The 26,536-nt window shown below is 40.0% G+C and overlaps 1 protein-coding gene across 2 annotated transcripts; it reads left to right on the top strand.

Moving 5' to 3' along the window:
* Positions 1–1,716: 1,716 nt before the first annotated feature.
* On the top strand, positions 1,717–26,520 carry LOC113537664 (probable ribonuclease ZC3H12C). Of its 2 annotated transcripts, none has more exons than XM_026932280.3 (6): positions 1,717–1,897; positions 15,739–16,546; positions 19,996–20,135; positions 20,491–20,725; positions 21,717–21,823; positions 22,112–26,520. In XM_026932280.3, exons 2-6 carry the CDS (start codon positions 15,837–15,839, stop codon positions 23,506–23,508), a joined length of 2,589 nt encoding a protein of 862 aa, XP_026788081.2. In that variant the 5' UTR covers positions 1,717–1,897; positions 15,739–15,836; the 3' UTR covers positions 23,509–26,520. The 2 variants fall into 2 exon arrangements, with proteins under 2 accessions (XP_026788081.2, XP_026788082.2); XM_026932281.3 differs by lacking the exon at positions 1,717–1,897 and adding an exon at positions 11,170–13,332.
* The last annotated feature ends 16 nt before the right edge of the window (positions 26,521–26,536 follow it).

Below are 26,536 nucleotides of genomic sequence, written 5' to 3'. Positions count from 1 at the left end.
CACCTTTATTATCTAAGCAGCACAGATCTCCAATCTTTGGTCCCTTCTTTTAAAAGGCTAGCCCTTTACTATGTATCTGATAATTTAAAAGAAAAACTGTTTTTCTGTTATGATATGGGGGTATTTTTTTATTTTGCTGGCATGGTTTGAGTTCATTTGTCCCCTTAGAGGGAAGAGTCACTGCAAATCAATACAACATTCTACTGACTGATCATCTTTATCCTATGATCCTGATGGGAGTGGTTTCTTCCAGGATGACTCCGCCCCCATACACACAACATGAGGGCTTACTGAATGGTTTGAATAGTATTAAAATAATGTAAGTCTTCAAATGTATGCTATGGTCTTCAGACTCACCAGATCTCAACCAAACTGAACGCTTATGAGAGATTTTTTTATGTTAGGGGTTACTAAAGGTTTGGCCAAGAGATCCTGCTATCACTAAGAGTTGGTCTCACATTTGTCAAAGTCAAATATAGATTTGTTAATAACCAAGATTTTTTTTTCCTTTTGTAGTAGACTAATATACACTAATTTTGATTATATATACACTTTATTTTGAACACTCATACCCCTGCTCATTCATGCAATTATCCACCAATTATCAGCCAATCATGTGGCAGCAGTGCAATTCATAACATCATGCAGATAAAGGTCAAGAGCTTCAGTTAATGTCCACATCAAACATCAGAATGGGGAAAAATGTGATCTCTGTAACTGGTTGGTGCCAGATGGGCTGGTTTGAGGAGCAAAAAAACAGAAACATCTTGTTGATGAGAGGTCACAGAAGAATGGCCAGACTGATTCAAGCTGACAGGAAGTCTACAGTAACTCAAATAATCACTCTTTACAAGCACGATGAGCCGAAAAACATCTCAGAATGCACAACACGTAGAACCTTGAGGCAGATGGGCTACAGCAGCAGAACAGTGGGTGCAGGTTCACCGAAACTACGCAGGTTTGGAAGAAGATTGTAAAAAGACCAGGCAATGTTTTTCTTCAGCTGTCCAGTTTTGATGAGCCTGTGCCCACTGTAGCCTCAGATTCCTGTTCTTTTCTGACAGATTTCACATTTTTAAAAATATGTTCTGTTTTCATACACACACACTGCCACCCTGACCAGAATAAAGCAGCTACTGGAGCTGAATAAATAATTAATGAACAATGATATGTAGACCATGTTGAAACAGTTCCTTAGGTTATGTAATGGTTTGGGTTTTTTTCCCCAGAAATGGCCTTTTACACACTGGTTCTTGGGTTTTAAAGTCAGTTTTGACCTTAAATTTCAGTTTATCTATTAACAAAAGATACACCTGTGATTCATGTAAATATATTTAGGATCTCCAACCACTGTGCATGTATTACATTAGAACTAATAAATAATATGCAAGATTGTGATATGCAAAGTAGTGCCTCATTTGCATATAGAATAGAATAGAAAAAGAATATGCATACAAAATGTATTGCATATGTATTATATTTCTTTTTAATATGAGTAACAGTAAACAATAAACATTTCAGGGTGTGATTTTAGCTGGTAATCTTATAAACAGCTATGCAGCTTGTCCTGTTCTTTGCATGTGAAGTGTTTGTTTATCTCAGTACAAGAAGATGCCGGTAGTCCGTTAATTTTGGTTGAATCCCAACAAGCGTCGTTGTTCCTATATCACCACACTAACTGGGGTAGGACCCGGAGGCTATGTAGTGCACTACATGTAGCACGGAGAGCTGTTTGGGATGTGGCTTGTTGTCGAGTGCCAGGTTCAGAGCGCGGCAGGTGGCTGGCTAGATGCTGGCAGTGTGCAGTGAGGAGAGGAGGGGCTGGACTGGGCTGGACTGGGCAGGACTGGGCTCATCCGGCTAGCTTTAGCTTGTTCGGAGATGCACCGTGCCAGCGGTAAGTTAGACGCGTTCTGCCTGTTTTATAGCCGCTTTATGTGTGTGTAGATAACTCTGCACTAAACTGCCTGTTGTTTATTAGCGCTGTGTTTTGGGGCTCGTGCACGGTTTGAGAAGTCAGCTGTGCGCGCGGCTAGCACGCGTGCTGCAAACAAAAACTTCACATCTGACAGCACAGTAAAGGCTGAAGTGAGGACCTTCACTGTAGTATGAGGCATTTATGAGCAATCTGAGAGGAATTCTCGTCGTGTTGTTGACTCTGAACACGAAAACAAGCTCGCTGTCGGTTAGCGGATTGTTTAGCCCGTTAGCCGGTTGGTTAGCATAGCTCCATTTAAGGCCATTTCTGCTGGGCGCTGCTGCTCGGCTTGATAAAAAGCGCTAGCTTTTAACTAATTTAACGATGTAAGTGTTATATAAGTTTTGTTCTTATTTTTTGAGCGCTTTATAAATACTATCCCAAACACAATGGCCATCTTTTCCGCACTGTGCTTTGAGTTTAGAGAATGGCTGCTCTGGGGGTTGTTGTCCACTCACTTGTTTTAGTCACTTGTAGTTTCTAAGCCAAAGCGCCTTATAAAGGCATCATTATCAACAAGAACAGAGCAGAAATGGCAAAGTTCTGCTGTTATGGTTGCCAGGCTTGTGGAACAAAAGCAGCCCGAAACCGAGTTCAGTACAAAAACAAGAAGTGTTAAAACTGTCAAGCATTTCTTAGAGTTTCAGTCTGTTCTTTCCATAAACAAAAGGCCCTGAGAGGAAGTGGTCTCTCACCCCTGATGTCTGATAAATACACTTGTAGGTTTGAACAAATCATGTATGTATGTGTGTGTGTGTGTATATATATATATATATATATATATATATATATATATATATGTATGTATATTTCAAAACTGTGATTTGAAAAGGAATTCAAGCAACTCCCAGTCTTCATAATTTTATACACACACACACACACACACACACACATATAAAATATGAACTGCTTGGTACAGCAGATGTTCCATGTTCTCTAATCAGGGTTGCAAGATCTCAGCAAATTTCCTGCTCAACTACACTTAAAAAAAATTAAGCATTGGAAAACATTTTTTTCCCCCTCTGTTAAACAAGTACACCGTGGTGCGCACACATTTTTGGTGTGCAGTATCTGCAATATGCTTTTTTTTTTGTCATCTCCTGGTATGGAAATTGTCCACTCCATAATCCCCCTTTCCCTCTCCCAATCTTACTGTGCTCCTGGGAAGCTCGTATTTACGAGTTGGGAAGTCATAATTACGACGTCAGGTGCGTTCAAGTCACTTCGTTTGGCGCAAGATGGTGGTGTACCTTCTCTTAATTAACTAAAAAAAAAAAAAAAAATACAGCAAGGTTTTTTAACTCTTTTTTTAGAAAATGAAGAATAAAGAATGCGCATCAGGTGTGTTTTGCTTTTATAGGTTTTTAATCAATTTATGAAGCCACTGTAAACTTTATTGTTACATATTACATCGTAATTGTTCAGTGCTATCGTATTTTATGCCGGCAATTTGCTTGTTTTATTGTAAATAAAAAAGCTTGACAGAGACATGTCACTGCTAAATACAGAACAAATTTACCATCAACTACAGAAGATGCATCCTTTGATTCCACCATGTTTATCTCAGAAACTCAGAGCTCAAAGAACACCCCGAGTTTCCTCACTCGTAATTATGATTTTTTGGTGGCATTCCTGTGTGTTCAACTCATAAATACGATCTTTCCAACATGACTTGAATGCACCATTAGCAATATATCTTACAACGCCAGTGGTTCTGTACATTATAGATACACTGTTTGCACTTGCACTTTCCCTTTGTTTGCCATAGCCTATGTTTGCTGAAATTGCTGTGATTCCATTTCAATTATTTGCACAGGTTTAGTGTGGTTTAGTTTAGTGTTTAGGCCTGACTTGGACCTAAATTAAACAAGTGATTGTTTTAGGAGTAAGAGTTTTTAAGCCAGTGTGGTTTTAAAGACAAAAGAGTGAAGTTCAGGTGAGTACATGACCAGCATTCAGCAAACCAGTTTTGCACACAAATTGGATATTTTTTGAGAGATTTAGAAGGTAACTTTGTTTAGTTTAAGACAGCTATTGTGATGACTGGTGAGAGCTTCGGTGGTGGACATTAAATATGACTTTGCATAGTTGTAAATGTGAGTATCACAGTGGTGACCCAAGCCATAAGTCCAGTTGATGTCCTAATGGCAGCATGTCGAGGTTGGGTTGCAAGCTCGGTCCTTGGAGATTTACCGTGTCCTGTAATGGTAAACTGGGAAAGGTCTGAAAGGAACAACTTACCAGACAGACTGTATCAAAAGCACTAGGGTCAACCTGAGTCACCTGACAGCTGACCTCGCCCACACATATAAGGATATTTAAAAAAAATAAGATAAAATAACCCAAAGCAGAACATTTTTTTCTTTGCATTTTGGCCTCAGTGTTTTGGGTCACTGAAAACAAAGTTTTTTTGAAGCACCCTTCAAGGTGGAGACATATTGGTTTTGCATGTTATCATCATTTATCATGCCTGCGGAACAGGTTTTTACTTCGTGGTCAGTAATTTCCTTATTGATAATGTGTTTGCAAATTTAATTTTGCTTTGCTTTATGATTACACCCTCGTGCGGAGGAGGCAGAATGTGATAGACGCTGTACTGTTCCTGAATCCATCACTCTGGTGGTACACACTGCACTGCAAACAGATATGTTGGATAAGACCCCTTTTTAAGCAGTTGTTCCACTTCATTGTTCCATTCACACACATTAATCCTTGTGTTTGTCATTTTTCATTTGGCCAACCGTGACGTTGACCAGGAAAACCCGATGACTGAAGATGAATGAATGAACGAATTAATGAACGTGTTTTGTCTTCATTTTGCCTTCTCTACCTCTCAGTACACACTCTTAACGTTATTCTTGAGGCTTTTGACAGGTTTTTTGAAAGCGGAGTAAAAACTGTATTTAAAAATATCAGAATACATGTAGGTGAAGCCTGAGATAATCAATTTTTTTATGTAGAGAAAGCTGATTTTATAACAGCAAAAGAAAACAAACTAGCAATTGGATATGTCGTAGTTGCATTATGTTGTAAGTGGGTGTTAGCTAGCTTATCATTATCATATGTTGGCTGATATAATAGCCTAGCAGATTTTTAATTTTTAGGAACTTATGATAAAAATATGAATGTATGGAGTAAATATAGTGGAATAATTAGTGTACTAGTGAACCCATATTTAACACAAAATTGAAGATTTGTTTAGTACTGTGGTGAAACAAGAAAATGCAATAGAGGAAGGACAGATGCAATGAAAAGAAATGGATTTTAGCACTGGATAATAATGGATTTTGGATTTCCAGAACCATCTAGGAATTTGGGACAGGTCCAAGTACATTGGGCATCTAAGTCCTCGACCCAGGCCCATGACAATGCTTTCCAAAATGGTTTATCATAATATGGAACAGACTGTGTGCATTTGGCACGTTTTTGTGTTTCTGCCTCACGTTTCCATACAAGCCATGGAAACAGATTGTGTGCAGAGGGACCGACTGCGCCCGTCTGTGTCCCACTGGGCATCCATACTTCCCTAGTCAGCTGTGAGGTCTCCCCCCAACAGACATGACCATGGCCTGGTGAAAGGTTCGAGCAGAGGCCCAGGCTCACAATGGGACGTACTGGCTGGGGATGGTGTCTGAGTTCGCACCAACAGCTGGCCCCGCAGCCATCAGGGACCATCAGTCCATTCTCAGCCAGTCTGTAAGTTCATCCCCCTGCGTCCTGAAGCACAGTGCCGTCCTTCTGCTGCTCCACACATCCATCATCATTACTTAGTGGAAATGGAAGGATGGAATCTGAGGAAGAATGCGTTTGCAGAACCGTGAGCAATTGCGTAATAGGTTGTGCTGTGAAATTGGCTGTTTGGATAGCATGACAAAGGGTAATTCTGTGTTAGTGAGCCAGATATATCCTGTTAATAAAATCAGATTAGCTAGTAAACTCAATTAATGTGGCTATCTGTCCTTATTAAATGAAAATCTGATTGAAATTGCAAAACAACCCATAATGGGAACCTCAATGTACAATGTTCATTGTTTCTTTCTTTGTTTGTTTGAACCTCCTGTTTCTCTATTACCTGTAGTAATTTTAGTTTTATTAGTTTAGTTTTGTGAGTGTCCTTAATCTGTTGTGTCTGTTACTGTTTAATTATTGTCCACGTCTCTCAAAAATTGTACATTGCGAATTTTTTTCTATTGTTCATGGAATTGATGTGACATTGTGGACATTAAAGCCTAGTTCACACTGCACCGACAAACGCCGACCAACGGGAACAGACAAGTTTGTCAGGTTTTGTCAGATCAGTGAAAATTGTTGGCGTTGGTCGGAGTTTGTTTTTACTGACTGAACTTGTTCAATCAGCGTTTGTCAATCCAGGAATGTCTGAGCAGCGTGGTATGATTTTCCAACAAATCTGATCTGGGCATGAACCGTTGCCATGACAATGAGGCAAGCATCCCTAAAAAAAACTCCATAGAAACAAAAGCCTGTGTGCTAGGTGCTAGGCGTGCTAAATCATTGTTTTGGGTAAAATGGCAGATTTCTGGATGAATCAGAAAGAAGAGGAGTTAGTAGATCTCGGGGAAGAGAAGCTTTATTAGAACGGCCACATATTCTTTGCAAAAAGGTAAATCTGTATTGATGTATTATTTAAATAATATTGTTTATTTTGGCCCCTTGGTTTGCAAACTGAGCAAAATTTTGAAAGCTTCGCTCATCCTGTGTCTGCAGTTCTTTGCATAAATTTAAGTAAGTGCCCTGTCTGTCACATCGCAACAACCGAGGCTTCACACACAACCTCTTTTGTTTCGCTCTTCATCTTTTCAGGCGAAGAAGGACACATAAAGACACCAGTAATAGTAAAATTTTGACTGTGGTAAAAGGATCATCCATTTTTAAACCAGTCTGACTGTCTGTAAAAAAGTTCGTAGGTGTCTGTTGGGGCAGTGTGAACATGACAGTTGTGTTTCCCAACATTCTAAATCCAACTGCCAACTTTTAAAAGTTGTTGGTTGTTCGGCATTGGTCGGCGTCTGTAGGTGCAGTGTGAACCAGGCCTAACATACCTTATTTTTTGTAAAATCAGATTATTATATTTATGACTCGCTCCCTGGTGGTATAGAGTAGGAAAAAAACTGCTATGTTGTTTTATTGTGAGAAATTAACATTAGGGGTGGACAAATCAGTAGCCAGGATGTGCAGGACACACAGATTACATGGTTTTTATTTGTATTTGAAAAAGTAGGTTCAGTAGGTTGCAGATATAGTCACTGTTTTTTTCTTCTCCTGTGAAAATGCCTTTCTGACTATTGCAATTTGCAAAGCAATTTTAATTAGTACGTATGTTTAAGCGTAGCAAGGCTTAGTTGGTCTGTATATTTCCTGGTGGCACGACACACTGAACTAAACTGTAGTTTACTAGTTGTATAAATTGGCTTGTATGGATTTGTACGTGGAAGCAGTGATGAAATGGTAAATTGCAGAACTGTGCAGCACAAAATATACAAATTATACAAATCTGCTAATAGCAGTAAAAATAAAGACTTATCCAGACTGGCATAACATTTTCATTTACAGTGTGAGGATAGAAAATATTCAAGAATATTAGCTAAAGACACAAGCATGATACACTACAATGAAGACATTACGGAATAAGGACTATATCATTTCTTTCCCAAGGATTCAGATACTCAGTCATTTTTGTTATATAGTAATACACTCAACTAGCTTCTGTCTTTTTTGGGGTTAAATTATGTTTGCTTCTATTTTATCCGAGTTAATCAGGCTTCTAGGCAACCAAAGACTAGGCAAATACACTGGAGTTGTCACTTGCACAGCGGGCTAGCTAATGAGTTTATGATTTATCCACCCTGGAAATCGAAAGTCTCTAAAACATGACCATCGAGGAATTTGGAATTTGCAAGTAATTTGATTCAGTGGTGCTAATGTCTTTAAAAGGATCGCAGTTGCCCCGTGCTCAGCGTCCTGACTAATCCGTTTGACTGTATTGTCCAGCTCAGGGTGGATGAATGGCCTGGAGGTGTGTGTCTGCTGCTGGGGCGATCCCCTGTGTCTGAAAGCGTGTGTAAACAGCAAGAGCTGAGGAAGGGCTGGACACGATACCTCAGACATAAGGCGTCCTTCTGCTGCTCCTTTGATTTGAGAGGAGCTGCTGAGTAAATGGGATTTGGAAGTTTATCCCCCTCCCCTGTCTCGTGCTGGCCATCTCAGCTGGCCTTTGTACGGGTCAGTGTAGGCCACCACCCCCATGCCATGTATCCTTTGTCCTGCCACTGGCTCTTTCTGTTAATTTCGTCATGATACATTGAGTGGCAGCAGGTTCAGTGGATAAAATTTCTGTGTAATGGTGGAAGCCTGGAATGTTGGGGTATAAATTTAATCAGGGCTGCTTTGCGCTGATATTATATATGATATGATTATAATGCGGTGCATTGTGTTTAAGCTTCTGCACAATATAATAAACAGAGGTTGTAATTGAGACGTGTTAGGTATTTTGCAATGGCTTTTCACACTGCAAAGAATGATCGCTTAGCAAGTCTGTTTATCTAGTATATCTTATTACAAGGTTATTATAAATCAGATAATAGTGTTCAGCTTGTTTTTTAGATGCTCTTACTCATGCTTCTAGATGCTTCTAACTTCCTTTTTTGATGGGCAGATAATTTTGCTTCTTTCTAGAAATAACTGCTTAAAATTAGAAAAAATCTGTTAATCGAACAAGACCATTTCAAGCTTAAAATCAGTTAAAAATATGTGAAAAAGTTTAATGGTTTATTGTAATCTTATAATAGTAAATACTACATACTTTTGACTATATTCTAGATATTATCACTTGCTAAGATCGTATTTTTGCAGTGCAGGAAGTTTCTGAACGCAACATGTTGGTTTCTGGATGAATCACGATTTACATTTAATGTTGAAAATAGGACTGGGCAATATGACAATATCAGTATCGTGATAAATTAGGTCACAGTACACTTTTCTGAGATGGTGTAGATATTGTGATATCATAAATGTTTTTTTTTTTAAATTACGCATTAATTTTTTTTATTCAAACAAACAGCTGACGAAATTTTGTACTTAATTTTTAAAAACTGTAAAATAAAAATATTCTTTCATTCAGTTTTAATTTTTTTTCAGTTTTCAGATTTTTATATAAAAAAATCTATTCTAAAATTTGTTTATTAAGAATAAACACATCTATTATTACTTATAACTTTTTTTTTTTGCAACACTACTGTATTGCTGGCAGTTTGATAGGAAACTTTTATATATCCTGATACATATTGTATATCGTAGAAATGTCTTCAAGGATCGTGATATGATATTTTTGTCACATCGCCCACCCCTAGTTGAAAGACTTTGAATATCGTGGAACTTCCTAGAAGTTGGCAGTTTTTGTTTATATGTATCACAATACACAAAACACCTCCTGCTCCTCATTATTATTATTATTATTATTATTATTATTATTATTATTATTATTATTGTAGGTAGTATTAGAGGAAGTATCAGAGTATTCTTCTGTACTAAGAAAGAAACTCTTGTTTGTGATCAAAAGAATCACATTTTAAAAGAAATGGTGTAAATTTCTGCTACATCAGCAAACACCAAGCCTGAACAAACCAGCCAGGGGCATTTGATAGCCTCCAGCAGTTGGTGTCATGAGGACACCTGTTTACGTTGGCCCACCAAGCAGATGGTCATCAGTTAGCTGACCCTGAGGAGCGACTCGGCAGCTGAGGATCAATTAGAAAGTCACCACGAGTCAAGCAGCGTGGCCACTGCGTCCAGCTTCACTGACAACCTGATCACAGCATGTTTAGGCTTTTGTTCAGGTGTATGAGTACCGGTAGATTTACCAAATTCTTTGCATCAGGAGCAGATTACACCATCTTGCTATTGATTATATTCCGGTAACCAACATGTTGTATTTTATCGCCCTTATACCATGGCGATTTGACTACCATTACACAGTTTTACTTCTCACAGAACAACACAGTGTAGTTGTAGCTGTTATAAACAGTCATACCCTCGGCTGCCTCTCTATAGTTTCTCCATTTCTGAGAAACCGCAATGCATTCAGGGTAAAAGTCATTTTTGGTCTGAAGACTTTCCCTGTGCTCTAAAACTTAAAGGAAAAGCTTTACCTCTTTGCTGTTACAAAACACTGCTAGTCAGAGCTTTCTTACTGAAAATCTTGTGCTGGAGGTTTCCACAGTGCTGCAGAATAAATACGTAGAGAGAATTAACTTTTTTTTTTTTTTTTTTTTTTTTTTGAGCCAGAGTACCTGTCAGCTTCTTCGTAAATTAACTACAGGGATGACGCTATTCTCTTAGACTTACACCCTTTTGTGATCATGTCACTGGATGTTATTTTGTATGTCCACTTAACAGGTTTACTCAAGTAGCCTGACTAGGTCCACAGACATCAGTTGTTGAAACTGATGGATGCTTTTTTGTTTTGTGGCATGATGTGCCATTGTCCAAATGTTTAAAAAAAATCATCCATGGAGGACATTTTGAGAATAGACTTGGCCCACTATGACTAGCTCACTGACAAGTGTCGTGAAATAGTATATATTTATATAATGATGTAATACAGGGTCAGGAAAAGTCAGGAACCAATAGGGATATGCTGATCTCCAAATATGTTGATCCGAACATGTTGAGCAAAATCCACAAAAAAAACATGAGCATAAGGGTGAAAAATGTAGAGTATATGTTGTAAAAAAATAAATAAATAAATAAATAAATAAATACTAATAAATAATAAATACAATAATTAATTATAAGTAGTTTTACTCTCCCTGGTTCATGACTTTTTGGACACCCTGTATATAATAATATTCATATTTTTTTATCAGTAGTAAGAATAATAGTTATTTAAAGTTTAATCAGAATCTGCTAGTAGAAAAACAAAAATTTATTAGTTGATCATTCTTTCTCATCCCTAAACAAATCTCTAGATTAGACGAATACCCCCTATGGTCTAGGAGTGTCGTGTGAATTCAGTATGTATTTGTATTTGTAAGTAGGATATAATTATATGTGGTACAATGTAAGCTATATAGATTATGACAAACTAGTCGATCTATGCCGAATTATGAAACTCCCCAATGTATATAGATTATAGATTTATTATAATTATAATTATAGATCAGTTCTTATTGATTATAATTGCTTATAAATAGATTATTACCAAAAAAGGTAGTGTGTAAAAAAAAAAAAAAAAAAAAAAATGTTTTTAAACTGAAAAAATAGGCTAGCGAGGTGATTTACTTGTAACCCGTATGATACATAAATTGGTCCTTCTTTATGTCATCATCATTCACAAGTTAATAGTAGACCCACCCCAGATTCTGAACAAAGTTGGACACATATCGTTTAGAGGCTGCTAAATCGAATCATATTCTAGCAGGTATTGTCAAATATCGAATAGTCATTTTATTAATCGAAATTCTATCATATCACGTGGAGGTCTGATGTTTAAACTTCTAATAGCTAGCTCATATAGATGTACAATGCTTTGAGGGGTAATTCAGTATGACATGTTCTGTTCAGATGTTTCAAAATCTGATAATGATTCATTTCATATTGTGATATTGATGATGATGGTGGCATGGGGATGAAATTTATGAATGATATTTATCTACCCTATATCGTATACACTCATGTTACCAGTTCATATTTAATCTGATTACATCCCATTTCAGTTGACATGCATTAGAGCAGTGGTTCTGTCTGGACCCTGAAGCACTATTAGCCTATATGACTGGTCTTTTGATTTGAATGAATGTAATCCAAACCTCAACTTCAAAACCTATAAATAATTTAAAATTAGACCTAAAGCCTTCTGTTGGTGTAAAGTTCAGGAATGAAAAAAACCTCTCCAATAAATAGCCAAAATATTACCGTACACATTGAAATAATGAGTTTGATGTTTGAACAGTTGAATAGGACTGTGTTCTTGAAGTAAATTGGCGTTAAGGGGGTCTGTGGAATTCATTTCACAGTTAAAGGGTTCCCTGGCTGCAAAGAGTTTAAGAGCACCTGCTTTAGAGGATCTCAGAAGTTAAGCCAGTTTTAGTTTGTTTTACAAGGCTCACAATTTTTTTATTTCAATACCTAGCCCCCAGGTCCTGTATCGACAGTAAAGCGTTTTAGAGCTAATGATTTGGTTTACTGGCACAGAAGGAAGGCGTTAGGAAGTCACATGAGAAGAGTCCACGTGCTTTGATGTTGTTCCAGGAAAATGCTGTGTATGACAGCAACTTATTTTTGTACATTTCGAAAAGCACAGCTTGTGGTATGCTCTTCCCAGCAGTGTGATGTGAAAGGTAGGTGACATTTCAGAAGAGGAAGTAGAAGATAGCAACTTTTGACTTCAGGAAAAGAAGCTCATCATACTGGCCTCTTCTTTTCTATAACGTCATATTGTGGAAGTGTGTCTCAACAATGAAGATGTCTTTTTCTCTATAACTAGGGAAACGCACTTATTGTGTGTAGTTGTTCAGATGCCCCCACCACACAGACACACTTCAACCCCTCAGAGCACCCCCTTCCACCCCCCTAGACACACTCTCTCTGTCCGTCATTCTCCCTTTCTCTCCCTAGCTCTCTCTTTTTAAGCAACATGCAATGCTTTTAACATAATTTGGCCTATTGTTTAGCTGTGACCCAGCCCCCCAAGCTTCTAGTCAAAGAAAAAAACACAAAGAAGGGTGAGCCACTGTAGTCCCTCAACTAGCCAGGTGTTTCCCACTGCCGGCCTGCTCCCTAATGGCCGAGGCCTCGTGCTGCAGCTGCCTGCTCAGGCCCTCTTTTGTGTGGCTCTATTGTTGGCCACACACCCCTCGTTGATTCATGGGCCGCACGAGGGAAGACCTTTTGGAATGACAGCCACTGGCTTATCTGCACGCTCCCCCAGTTTGAGTGTGTGTGCGAGTGTGTGTGTGTTCCATTGTAAGCCGGCTGCTCTCTCATTGGTCCACGAGCAGACTCACTAATGGGGGAATGGTAGACATTGTACCTCCATCTGCTCCAGCTCTCATTGTTTAAGCCGCCTTCTGCAGAAAAAAGATCTATGGTGCAGACTCTCTTCCTCAGTTGAAGCGAGTGTTTGAAGGGCCGCTGCACCACAAGCGTGGAACGCTTTACTGCTCTTTCAGTTTTCCTTTTAGACAACACAGAAGCGCACCGGATCTCTAGTTTGTATGAGACAATCCACTGAGGCACGCCGATATAGGATACAAGATATTTTTACTACTTTTACTCATTGAAAGCACTTTTCAAGGAACTTTCCAGCGGATGCTTGGGACAGTCTGTCCTGACTGGTGGTGAGTGCGTTGAACTTATACATACCTCTTGGGTTATATGCTGTATGCTTTCATTTGGAAGGTGTATAGGATTTGTATGGATCATAAATGAATGTGAAATGCCTCTCAGTAGGCATATGATAGTGCTACATAATGATCTCACTCTTTGCAAATTTGGCCTTATTACTTAGATTACCAGTTCCTCTCATTTAATATATGAGGCAATAAGTCCTCTTGCATAAGCTGCAGGTGGTATGTTTTACTTTGCATATCCTGTATAGGAACTGCTCTCGTGATATTTTTATTGGTTGTACAACCTGCTTGTAGGTATATACTGCATGCTATAACTCCTAGAGTTTTACTACTGCCAAGGCAAACTGTAAAAACAAATTATTTTTGAATGCATGGTATTTGTTATTGGCGTGAATCAAGGGGGTTGAGGATTTTGCATGTACCCCTGTTGGGAAGGTTGGGAAGAGAACAGGGTTACCAGGCTACATGGCCGTTGCCGTGAAGGGGACATATTTGCACTCTGGGGTTAAGACAAGGTTTCTGATTGTCACGTGACCACTCTGAGGCGGGGCATATACAGCAGGCGGCTGTATTGAGCAGCGCGGCAGAAGCAGGAGGAGGACACCAGTTGCTGTTCCCCCGTGGCCTCAGCAGACATCTGTTGCCCTGCTGGCTGCATCCCACCGGCCCTCACCCTTGCTTTTGTCTCAGGAGAAGCGCAGACAGCACATCACAGCCCCCCTCACCAAAACACCCCCAACACACAAACACACAATAACTGCCAGGACCTGCACTGCCTTAGGGACCCCTGGTCTCCCTCTCTGCATCTCTGTGGGTTTAACTCTTCTCCATGCCTACACCCCAGGAAAAAAACGACATGTGTTACATATTCATTACCGCTTCATTAATGACGCACGGCTGGGCCGGGCCGGGCTGGGCTGGGCTGGTTCGCTGGTGGAGTTTGAAAAATGCCAACAAATCAAATGGAAGCGACACTGTTGGCTGGCAAATTGCCATCTAGACTACATCAGCCAGACCTTCTCTAAAAATTCCCTAGAAAAAGAAACTGCAGTCTTGGGCCTGTTGCGTCACTAAGTGTTGATCTGACTAACATTATTTAGTGCATTTAAAACAATTTTTTTTTAATTCTGAGCCATGATGTGCATTTGAACAAAAATAATAACCATGTATATGGCTTACTAGTAACCCTATAAAATGTATTTCCCCAAGGATTAAAAAAATTAAAATTTTTGCTTGATGATAATAAAATTTGGTCACTCAAAACCCAGTCATTATGAGTCCAGTATTTCTGGTGTTCCACAGTTTTATGATAAAAGGTAACTGACATAATATAACAAACATTACAACAAATATACAGTAATAAGAAAAAATATATAGTTTAAACATACTACCAAAGATTGTTGACTAAACAGAGCTTGATTTGAAGACGTGTATGTTTTCTGTCAGATTGGTCTCTAACATGCTTTCATTTTGTACTATTTTGTATTCTTTGTGAAGGGGGAAGCTAGGCTTAGGCAAAACATTTTTCAGCCTTTTGTCTGGCTTTTGTGATACATTTGTATACATATATAAATATATGCGTCCTGAAAATATTTTCAAATATGCAAAGGTTTGTCCTTAAATCATGTAGCTGGTTTGCCTGTAATCTGCGGCAAAATCTTGTTATGCCAGGACAAGTCACTCACCTGAACCACCTTCCCTGTCCAACCTCTTTTCCCCTTAAATCCCTTTGTTGAACCAAATGAAATGATTCCCGCTCTGCAGTGGCATTTGGAAGGAGCGTTCTTTAAGCAGCTGCAACCTAGCAACAGTTGGAGACTTTCCAGGCCGCCCTTTGTTTGCCTTGTGCCCCCCCCAACCCCCTTCAAATTCAGCTACGTCTTATTAAAACTGAGAATGTGCATCTGTCTGTGGAAATTGACCCAGTTATCTCTGCTACTATCTTTCCACAATCAAGACAAATTCAGAATTCAACAGCAGCCATGTATGCATTGCAGTAATTTCCGAATAACAGAAAGTATGATTTGGCTGTGTTTTTTTCTGACACTTTCCTGTCTGGTTAAACATTGAAATGCCAACTAAATCTAGATATGATAAAGTCTAATTCATTTAAAATGTCAGTTTCCTGAATACATCGTTGAACAAACAGTAGCCTCAATATTAACCGTTTATATTTATCCATAACCTGAAGCTTCAAAGGTGCTGCTTGGAGAACTCTACTGACCTCATTTACTTCCAACACTGATCTAACTTTTATTAGATGCTCCTGAAGACATTTGTCAGCCAGATCAAGGATGCTAAACCTCTAGGATTAGACCAACTGACTGACTTTCTTGTTGCTAGTTGTCATTTTTTTTGTAAGTGTGATCAGACCAATCTCTTTTGTCTCTCCAGGTTCACATGACCATAACAGTCTGAGGGGTGAGTAACAGTTGGTCCAGAGGTCAGAAGAGGTCACAGGCAGCACGGCGCTGAATGTCCGTGACAGCTTCATGGGCCTGAAGGACCATCTGGATGATGGAGCAGGCCACATCCTCGACCTGGGGCTGGATCTGGACTACCTCCATGTGAAGGCTGTAGACCGGCAGGCCGGTGCAGATGCCCTTTCCAGAATGGACAGGGGCTCATTGGACACCAGCGAGGAAGGAGCGCCCAGCTCTGGGAGATGTCCTTCTTCGTCCCGGGGTGACTCAGAGGACAGCTGTGGATCTGATGGCGAGGTGGAGCGGGGCTGTACACTTGCCCCAAGCGATGGATCAGCTCGAGCTGTGCATCCGCCTCTTTGCCGCTCTCCATGTCTGGATCTGGATTCCCCAGTGCTGCCAGAAGTGACGCAGGATAATCCAAACACTGAAAATTCTCTAAGGGAGTACCAGACCAAGTTGGATTTCGCTCTGAAGCTGGGTTATGCTGAGGACTTGGTCCGATTGGTATTAAGCAAGCTCGGGTCAGATGCACTGATCAACGACATCCTAGGGGAGCTGGTGAAACTTGGCAGCAAGTCAGACAGTGACAGTGGTGCGGCGACTTCATCCACTTCCACTTCTTCATCTTTAGCGTCTTCCGGGTCATCGTCTTCTTCAGCATGTAGCTTCTCAGAGTCTACCGATTCGCGACGCTCTGAGTCGCCATCACAGTCAATCCTGGATGACAAGGATAACCTACGCCCCATTGTTGTGGATGGAAGCAATGTAGCCATGAGGTGAGAGTCCAGAAATGCAAAAATCCTGCAGCTTACATTACTGCAGCTTTTATGGTTAGATTTTATCTGTGCACAGATAAAGTGCACAACATACCAACAGGTTACTCTCATTTATTTTTTACCAGTACTTTCTTACATCACAAACTTTCAGATACACTTCAGATTTTCTGTTTTTTGGGTCCAATCAGTTTCATAATTTGGAAGCATTGTACATGTCTGTTATCCAAATATGTCTACAGTGGCGTTTTTAGTTAGTGGTTTATGGGCATAACAGAAACATGGCCATGACTAATTATTTAGCCAACTATTAATATTGCTGCATTCTTTCTTGGGAGGACACACTGTACTTTAGTACCTTAATATGATTAAAGTTTTGTACTAAATAGCAGTTATTTTTGCAGTAAATCAGTCATTTAAATTGCAGACACTAACTAGCGCTTACTTGATTTTTCCGTGTTGTAGTTGTGAACAACCTGAAGTGAGATTTAGGGGATGCACCAGTAGATTGTTTTGTTTTTCAAATACTGTCCTGAATATTCTGTGATCATACGAAAAGCTCTTGGCTTAATTGATTTTAACTAATTAAAAAGAAAACAAGCAGTAGGTTACAAGTCTCTTCTGTAGGGTATCGACACATTACATCTACGTAAAAAGCATAAAACATAAAATCAAACATATCAAATTACATTTCTAACGAAGAACTGAGTTTTTCACATGTTTGTTTTTCACATGTTTGTTGTCACAAAGAATTTGCTACTTCAACCCCTGTGAGACTATCTTGCATGTTAATGGAAATGTAGTTTGGTAAAAATAGGCAAAAAAAAAAAAAAACGCATTCCTAGTTTCGACCTCTGATTTTAAGGTGACAAGACCTCTTTCCGTTCAAGTCTTAACGGAAAGTGCAGGTGTGCGCTGCTAGTGTGCATCGCTGAAAGGCTGAAAGTAAATGAGCGCTTGCTAGCTCGCTCTCTGGAGCAGCAGGAAACCTACCATTGTTTACTGAGACCGCAGGGTTAAGTGTGTGATCGTGCAGGAACCATGTTTATCTTTTATCCTCACATTCTGTCGTTCATGATTTATCATTTATACCTCAAAACCCACCATACGGATCTGCCACAGGTGCTCGCACCGGGACGTTTCCTCTTCAGGTGCTCACAAGTGGTGCTCCTGTGCCAAGCTAATTCACATTTACATAGACTACACTGAATGTTACTGTGTCCCTACACTGGATGTTTTCACTAAGTTTTGCTGACCGTCCATGTTTACTGTTGTACGTAGCTAAAAACTTGAGTGCTCTCAGGAAAAAGATTTCCTTTCAAAAGGTAGAACTCGCTGCCTGGCAATGTGATACGTCTTTGAGGTTAGAGGTTTAACAATAAAAGTGTGTAAAATGTACCCCATTAAAAGTAATACATGTGGAATAATAACATGTTTAAAATTTATATTTTTTTATTCCTAGGAACCTACTAACAAAAACCTAGGAACATCTCCATACATTTACCCCAAATAAAAATCCCCCAAATAAAAGTGGGATTTCAGTGTCTGGGTCTTTAATTGCATGGGCATATTCTCAGTGATTTATTTACCAGCAGCCAAAACGTGTCAATCAATTAAGAGTATTTTGTTCACCAATAACACTGGTTACTTTACTGTAGCAAGCCTAGCATACAGGGCCTGCAGTTCAGTACCATGTAGTTGTTAAATCAGGCCTGATAACACTACATGGCCAAAATTATGTGGACACCTGACCATCTTACCCATGTGTTGTTCTTCACAGTTGTCTAGAATATCATTGTATGGTATAGTTTTACAGTTTCCCTTCACTGGAACTAAGAACCCAAACCTGTTCCAGCATGACATTGCCCCTGTGCACAAAGCGAGCTCCATGAAGACATTGTTTGCCAAGGTTGGAGCAGAAGAACTCGAGTGTCCTGCACAGAGCCCTGACCTCAACCCCACTGAACACATTTGGGATGAACTGGAACTCCAGCTGCACCCCAGACCTCCTCACCCAACATCAGTGTCTGACCTCACTAACGCCCTTATGGTTGAATGAGCACAAATCCCCACAGCCACGCTCCAAAATTCAATTCAATTCAATTCAATTTTATTTGTATAGCGCTTTTAACAATGGACATTGTCACAAAGCAGCCTTACAGAAATAAATGGATTCACAAAAATATATTGTAAATATTTGAATTTATCACTGTGAATTTATCCCTAATGAGCAAGCCAGTGGCGACGGTGGCAAGGAAAAACTCCCCGAGATGATATGAGGAAGAAACCTTGAGAGGAACCAGGCTCAAAAGGGAACCCATCCTCATCTGGGTGCAACGGATAGTGCGATTATAAATAAATCCCTTCTATTGTGTACTATATGGACAAATAGTGCAATTGTGCAACCAATAAATTCATCACAGTTTTTGCAAGAAGTCCGGCTGGTTAAAATCTATCCACTGTCCACTGATGGAGTCCTGAGTACGAAGCTGCTCGTGGCAACTGCAGCCCCAAAGCCACTACAGCAATCGCAATCCCAAGCCATTACAGTACAGCTCCCCATATGTGATCCCCAAGCCATCTCCACAGCCCCCAGGTGGCACCATCCCCAGCAATCCAAACAGTTCTAAACAGTTCTAGTTCAAAATCTAGTGGAAAGCCTTCCCAGAAGACTAGAGGTTATTATAACAGCAAAGGGGGACTAACTCTGGAATGGGATGTTGAACAAGCACATATGGGTGTGATGGTGAGGTGTCCACAAACTCACAATGTAATTTTTTATTTTTTTTAACCTAATTTTGACCAAACTCTAACCTCTGTAATCAGAATCAGCCATTCCTAACCCTTTACTTATACTGAAATTGGATTTTTAGCATTGTAATTGTTTGTGACTCTTCCTTAGCTGAATAGAAGAATCTGTTTCTCAGCAAAACCTCACAATGTCTAGACGTGGTTTTAGGTATCCAGCCACTGATCGGTAAAAACTAGTGAAACACATCACTTAGAGGAATCAATTGTTTTGAAGTGATTTGTCAAGAGGAATGAAGTGAAATTTGCTGAAACTGAATTTCCTGATGTTGCTTAATCAGTTTCTCAACACTACTTTTCTCAACATCTGTGTACTATGTACATTCCTATATGATTGCTAGAGTATACTATGTGCACTATGGTTCATTTTATTTTTGACTGAAATGAAATACTATTGTTAACAGTTTTTTGATCCTTCCATGTTCTAACCCAAATATCTAAATCTGTTGTCATGCCAAAGTACTATATATTTGTCACAAACAGGCAAAAAAAAAAGAAGTGCTTTGTGTCAGCTTTGACGAAACTTGTGAAAGTGTTGTGCTGTTTTTATTTTATACTTTTAAAACTTTTGTGCAATATTATCTTTATTATCTTATTATCTGTATTATCTTTCTCACACTCACTTTCTCTCTTTAATGTTGCAGCCATGGCAACAAGGAGGTGTTTTCTTGCCAAGGTATTCAGCTTGCAGTGGACTGGTTCCTTGAACGGGGCCACAAAGACATCACAGTGTTCGTACCAGCATGGAGGAAAGAGCAGTCCCGACCTGACGCTCTCATCACAGGCAAGTCCACCTCTCATCTGTTCTGTGTACGCATATTACTATTTAGTCATGCTTTTCTTGAAAAGCTGGAGTCCAGAACACTGGTGTTTTCTAAGCACAAACTAGTCTGATTCAGCTCATTAAGTTAATTACAGGTTTGATAAATCCAGGAAATCAACTTTGCTAGAATCTGGGCTTCCAGGCCTGCAGTTGTACAGTCATGCTGTATTATAATTTGGATGCTCTTCGTTCATTTGGCACTAATCTGCAGTGTCAGATTTTAGGCTTTACTAATATAACATTATGCCCTGGTTAAACTATACCTTACAGTCTCAGCTTTAGATACAAAAGCTTAAAAGTTGTTTTATTCCTTCAGATCAAGAGATCCTGAGGCGACTGGAGAAGGACAAGATCCTGGTTTTCACACCCTCTCGCCGGGTCCAGGGGCGTAGGGTGGTGTGCTATGATGACCGGTTCATCGTCAAATTGGCTTACGAATCCGATGGCATCATTGTCTCCAATGACAACTACAGGGATTTGGCCGTGGAAAAGCCAGAATGGAAGAAGTTTATTGACGAGCGACTTCTCATGTACTCGTTTGTCAATGATAAGTGAGTCTTCCTGCCATTATATTATTCCTGTGTGCTTTGGCAGTTTTTATACCTGCCTAAACACTAAGACTCTTATTTATCAAAGGTTCGATCAAAACTGACCACCATTAGTTCCTTATTTCATCTTTGGTGTATCTGTATGATTTAATTTAGGGTCAGGGTCCCTTGGGTTAAGGAACATTTTAATAACCTGAAAAATGCATGATTTGCAGTTAAATAATCAAAACCACTGTCCATATAATCAATAATTTAGAGTATATAGTAAGTAGAGTAGTAGGCCTATAAGTATTAATAAAAAATAGCAAATAACATTAATAAATGTAACTGCATACTTTGTTTTTTGGCAAACTTTGTTTTATTTCTTTTATATATTTACATATAAATGTAGCATATATATATATATATATATATATATATATATAGAGAGAGAGAGAGAGAGATAGATAGTAAACATGTATTTATATAGTAAACATGTATATAAATACAAAACTAACCTGTTTAGTTTTAGCAACCTTGGACACAACTGACCTAGCTTTTCTGGAAAGTATTTATTCCCTTTTTCCTGTTTACTTTCTCCCTTGGATGTGACTGGAGTGGAATGTTTACCTTTTATTGGCTCATATCACCTAGGTTGCGGTTTATAACACCTAGGTTGTGGTTTATGTAAATTAGATGTATATGACGGTAAATTGGGGCCTGGTGTATGCCTGTGACATGTAAATAGTATTTCCACACAGCTGAATCTGATTCATCAACTGTGGGGGGAAAAAAACGGCTCGTTTTGATCCTGTACTTTTAATGAATCAACACAGACTCGGGTGTATTTCATTTAGTGTGCTCAAATCTTGTTTCTACGCAACAGTGATCAGTAAGAGACCCATGAGTTTTAAATCATGCTAATGTTAACAGTTTGAGATATCTATTAATATGCTAACTGTGAATTATTTTGTTGTTGCAAAGGTAGCTATCTAATTAAAATTCTGTCCTTCAGGTTCATGCCTCCTGATGATCCCCTTGGTCGCCATGGCCCCAGCCTTGAGAACTTCCTGAGAAAAAGGCCCATCGTCCCAGAACACAAAAAACAGCCTTGTCCATATGGTAGATACTTATCCCTCTGTTCTTCAGCTAAACCCTGCCTGCAGTCTCCTGTTGTTAACTAGATCTAATTTAAATAGCAGTTTTATACCAGTGCATGTGTTGGATACATTAAATATTTCCAATGTAATAAATATTTTTCCACTGTGATACTAAAAACCACCTTTAAATTTTCAGTGGAAGAAAATACCTGTTAAAAGGGTCCCATTAGCATGCATTCATTATTGCCATTATTTCCATTTGCATTCTTGGGCAAGCAGTGATAAAAGCATTTGTTGTTGGCTCCTTTAGGAAAGAAATGCACTTATGGTCACAAGTGCAAGTTCTACCACCCAGAGCGTGGCACCCAGCCGCAGCGTGCCGTAGCTGACGAGCTCCGTGCTAGTGCCAAGACCTCTGCAGCCAAAGGCACGAATGACTCCGGTCTTGTGAAAAGCCACAGTGTTCCAGGAGGCTCTCGCAATGATAAAACCGGTGATGGAAAGCGTTCACACTCAAAGCGGCAGTCAGACCCCAGTGTCCGCACCCTTTCGTACGGTGACGTGGAGGACAAGCTGAGCTCCAAAACCAAAGCAGACCCCCAGAACAGCAGCTTGGCGCTACCCCCAGCACCAGGTGGGCCCCCTTCCTGCCACACTCATACACAAGACCAGAGAGAACAACTGACATGCTTTTCCAAAAGTCATACAGTGCCAGCTTTCCCTCAAACAGACTCCTACCCCACCTCTGAGTCTCCAGACCTCAGCTACTACTCCCTTGTCCGTGGCTACTCTGGCCTCAGCTTGTCCACCCAAAGGAGCCCAGAGCGGCCTTTCCTGTCTGACATGGATGCACGGCTCAGTTCCGTGGCATCTGACTGCAGCAGCGAGGGCAGCGCCAGCTCTGATTCGTATGGCACGGTGCCTCCTGGTGAGCGCTCCTGCATGAGCTCGCCTGACTCACTGCTGGACGATGGGCTCAAGTGTCATCATTACCACCACCTCCACCACCACCGCAGGCAGTACCCGCTGCCCATGGGCCTGAATCCACCACCCCACCACCACCACCAGAGCCGTGTGCTTTCCCCAGTCCCTTCGCCTCACCCAGGGTACCATCACGGGATGGCCCGCGGACACAGCTTCACGCAAGATGACCAGCCTCCGGAGCCCCACTTCAAGCACTCAGTGTCCTACATTGGCCCACAAGTCCAGCACCAGATGATTGGCGCCAGATCCAGTTGTCCTGGAGAATACGCTCCTCAGAGTTCCCCACTGAGTCGAGGCCTGGCATCTACACGTCTTGACAGCGTGTCTGACTCCAGGCTCTATGAGCGCTCACCACTTTTGACCAGAAAGCCCTTCCCAGACCAGGAGAGGATGGCCAGCTGGGAGCCATACTATCAGCAGCCCTGCTACGAGCCCTTCACTTTCCAGAGCCTTCCAGAAAACAGGCAGCAGGCATGGCGGGTGCCTTGGGGACAAACTCCTCTTCATCCTTCTCCTCCTCATCCATCCCATACTCCCCACCAGCACCAGGAACCGCCTGCCCTTGGTCGCTATCAGGAATTGCGTGAGAAAGTGTTCATCAACCTGTGCAACATCTTCCCCACTGAGCTTGTGCGCCTGGTCATGGGCCGGTATCCTCATGTTACCGATGCCCAACAGCTGGCAGCCGCTATCTTGGCTGAAAAGAGCCAGACTGGATACTGACAACCCATGCAAATGATTGGAACTGTAGCAAATATATTGAGTTCAATTAACTTGTGTGTTTCCTGAGGACAGGGGTGTCTGCTAGGGATAGTCCAGGCCTTGATAGGTTATACTGTGCTTCCGTTTGGAGGTTTTACAAGGTTTTAATGGAAACCTGTAAAAATGATCGTAGTGAGGACGTAGTGAGTCATGTCATACCTGGATTTCTTATTTGACTCAGTTTGAAGTCTGTCAAGTTTTTTTTTTTTTTCTTCAGCAGTGGAGCCATAACTGCTAGTAGCAATTTGTCTACCTGAAGTGTGAATGTGGAAATGAGTGTGACATTATTTATTTTAGTCTATATATTTCCAGCAAGGTTTTGCTTTATGTTGATAGTTTGGTTCAGGTGAGCATGTACTAATTCACAAGGCACTTTTTCATTGCTGTTTATCAAATGTAAAGTTTGATAACTTATGTCAATCAAACAAGAACTGATGGAAGGCCAGATGATTTGTAGGAGTGAACAGCGTACTGCGATCAAGTTGTTGTCACTGATGCAGAAATTGGGCTCACATGTAAAAATAAGAAATGACCAAATAAAGAGCAAACAAAGGGCAGGACCCTGTCTGCTTTTTCTTGTGACAAGGAAAAACAGTTTGCTCCCTCAGCAAAAAAAAAAAGGTGTATAAATTTACTACAAATTTTATTAAGTCAGTTTAAAATACATTCCCACAATATCTGGCCTTTCATAATCCTTGTGATATAATGCCTACTCTCACTTGAAATTTTGTGTTTTGTTTTTATTTAGTGTCTCAAAATTGCTTTCCCCATAACCAATTTTTGAATCATGAATCATTGGGTCTTTGGGGAAATGCACCAAAAGCTGGCCCAGTGAAGTACTCACTGAGTATTATTTTAGTAGTATAGTTGTGTTAAATTATTATCATTTATTTCTTACAGGTATCTTTTAAGCTTTGTCATTTTGTTTTGTTGTGTTACAGAGAGACGTTTATTCATGGATGTGTGGATGTGTGATCATGTGCTTGTCTGTATGTCTGGGAACTTGGGTGGAAATTCTCATCAACTATCTTGCATCATAAAGCCAGTGTTATTAGATACAGTGGCAGAGTTTCCCAAAAAGGATGTGGTTTTTAGAAATGAAGAGTTTAACTTTCACTCAGCACTTTTTGGGAAACTTTTGCCGTGGTCCATAACCACAGGTGTAGTGTAGGGGAGACAGACACCACCAGTCTGTCTTTGTACCTTAGTTTTAGTAAGGGACGTCTCTGGCTTCACGTATTGGGTGCATGCTACTGTCATTCGTCATCTTCATCCTGGTGCTGTATAAGCAGTTATGAGGGAAAACCTGATTGGGTGAGAAGCTTTTGTGAGTCGCATGTTCGGGAACTTCCAACGAGACGTTTGTATTTGTTACTGACGTGACCTGTGGTAGCCAGAGAATACCTGTCCTCGTTGATACAAATTGTATCTTTTTTTTAACTTAAAAAACCAGAGACATTTATATACATATTAATCTATGGATAAAATATATTCACACAGTTATGTACAATATGTAGTACTTGTGTAATTTAAGATATTTTTGGCAACATTTTATCATTACTTCAAGGAAAACGGTTGAAGCGTTTCTTTCCTTTTTTTTTGTGGGCTAAAAAGAGCATCAAATGCATCTTTTAAAAAGGATGGAGGGTATTACCGTGATGGAGCTATATGCTAACTATTTTATTTATTTATTTTCTTTGGAAGCAGAGGGTTATTTATGGTCTATACCTAGAATTAAAAAGTGGGTTTTTGGGTATGAAGTTGGTTTTTACAATTTTATGAGGCAAAATGACTGATTATATGTATTATTAGGTTTTAATTTGTTTTCCGTTGATACGGTTCTCAGTGGTTTTCCAAAAGCTTTATTAGTATAACGATTGTATTTACATGGTAAAATGAGCAGATGACTGCTGAACCATATGATTGGTTATTATGCTATGATGCTTCTGGAAGACTTGTAAACTAAAACTTCACATTTTCTGGATTTGCCTGTGGAAAACAAATGATCACACAGACCTTGTGTTTTACCTGAAAATATCCGATGCATTTCAAGAGGGCTGGGCTCTTTGGGTGTAAAATGCTGCCTGAAATATTTGTTAGGAGCACCTTTGTTTTGAAAAAGAAGAGCCTTCCCTCGAGCCAGGTGGCACCATGTGCCATCGTTGGCAGTGGCGTGGGCATAGAGTAAATGCCTCTACACGGCATTGTGCTTAAGACACATCTGAATAATCTGAACCATGTTCAGCTTACGAGTTTTCAGGGCCGGCCTTACTGCAGGACGTCCTTAATGTCATTTTGTGTATTTGTAGAATAATAACTACTGTCCTTACCTAAGCACGCTGTTAACAGCTTTCACACAAATACACAGGAGATTATGGACGTCTTCAGTAAAGTGGCACCACTTTTCATATATATATATATATATAAAAGTTGTTTTTCATTGTGCTGTGCTGTATCAAAGCTTCAGTGGACTTGCTGTGAGTTAATGTTACTGTACTGATGTCACGCCTTCTCCTCCATCAAGTCTCTCTGCTTTTTCTAAACCGCCTCGTGGTGGAAATGTACATAGGCTAATTACAGAACCTGTTTCCGTGATGCGCATCCTGATCTGTGGAACGACGCACACAGGGAGACTGCTGAATCCATTTTCACGCAGATGTATTGGAAGGTTCAGTAATTACTCCTTGATTCATGAAATGTAGGCTTTACGCTCAAGGACCAAAGCGAACAGTGAATTAGTCAGCAGTAGGATTCAGAAGATAGTCCAATGATAGTGCATTTGTTGGGCAAAAGCAAGATAGTCTTTCAGATTTTTTTTTAAACCAGATGAAGTTATATCGTTGGAGAACGGGAAAAAAATAGTTTGGTATTTTTATGATGTCAGGAAAATATGTGGTCAGAACTTTGTTGTTGCTGCATATCCTGGAGTTTCCAAATGTGTATTTTTATTGAAATAAAAATACCAAGATCAAGTTTTGGGTTTGATTTT

The sequence above is a fragment of the Pangasianodon hypophthalmus genome, chromosome 26 (assembly GCF_027358585.1).
Source record: "Pangasianodon hypophthalmus isolate fPanHyp1 chromosome 26, fPanHyp1.pri, whole genome shotgun sequence".
In the NCBI taxonomy this organism is placed as follows: domain Eukaryota; kingdom Metazoa; phylum Chordata; class Actinopteri; order Siluriformes; family Pangasiidae; genus Pangasianodon; species Pangasianodon hypophthalmus.
This window is presented reverse-complemented; position numbering and strand designations above follow the sequence as displayed.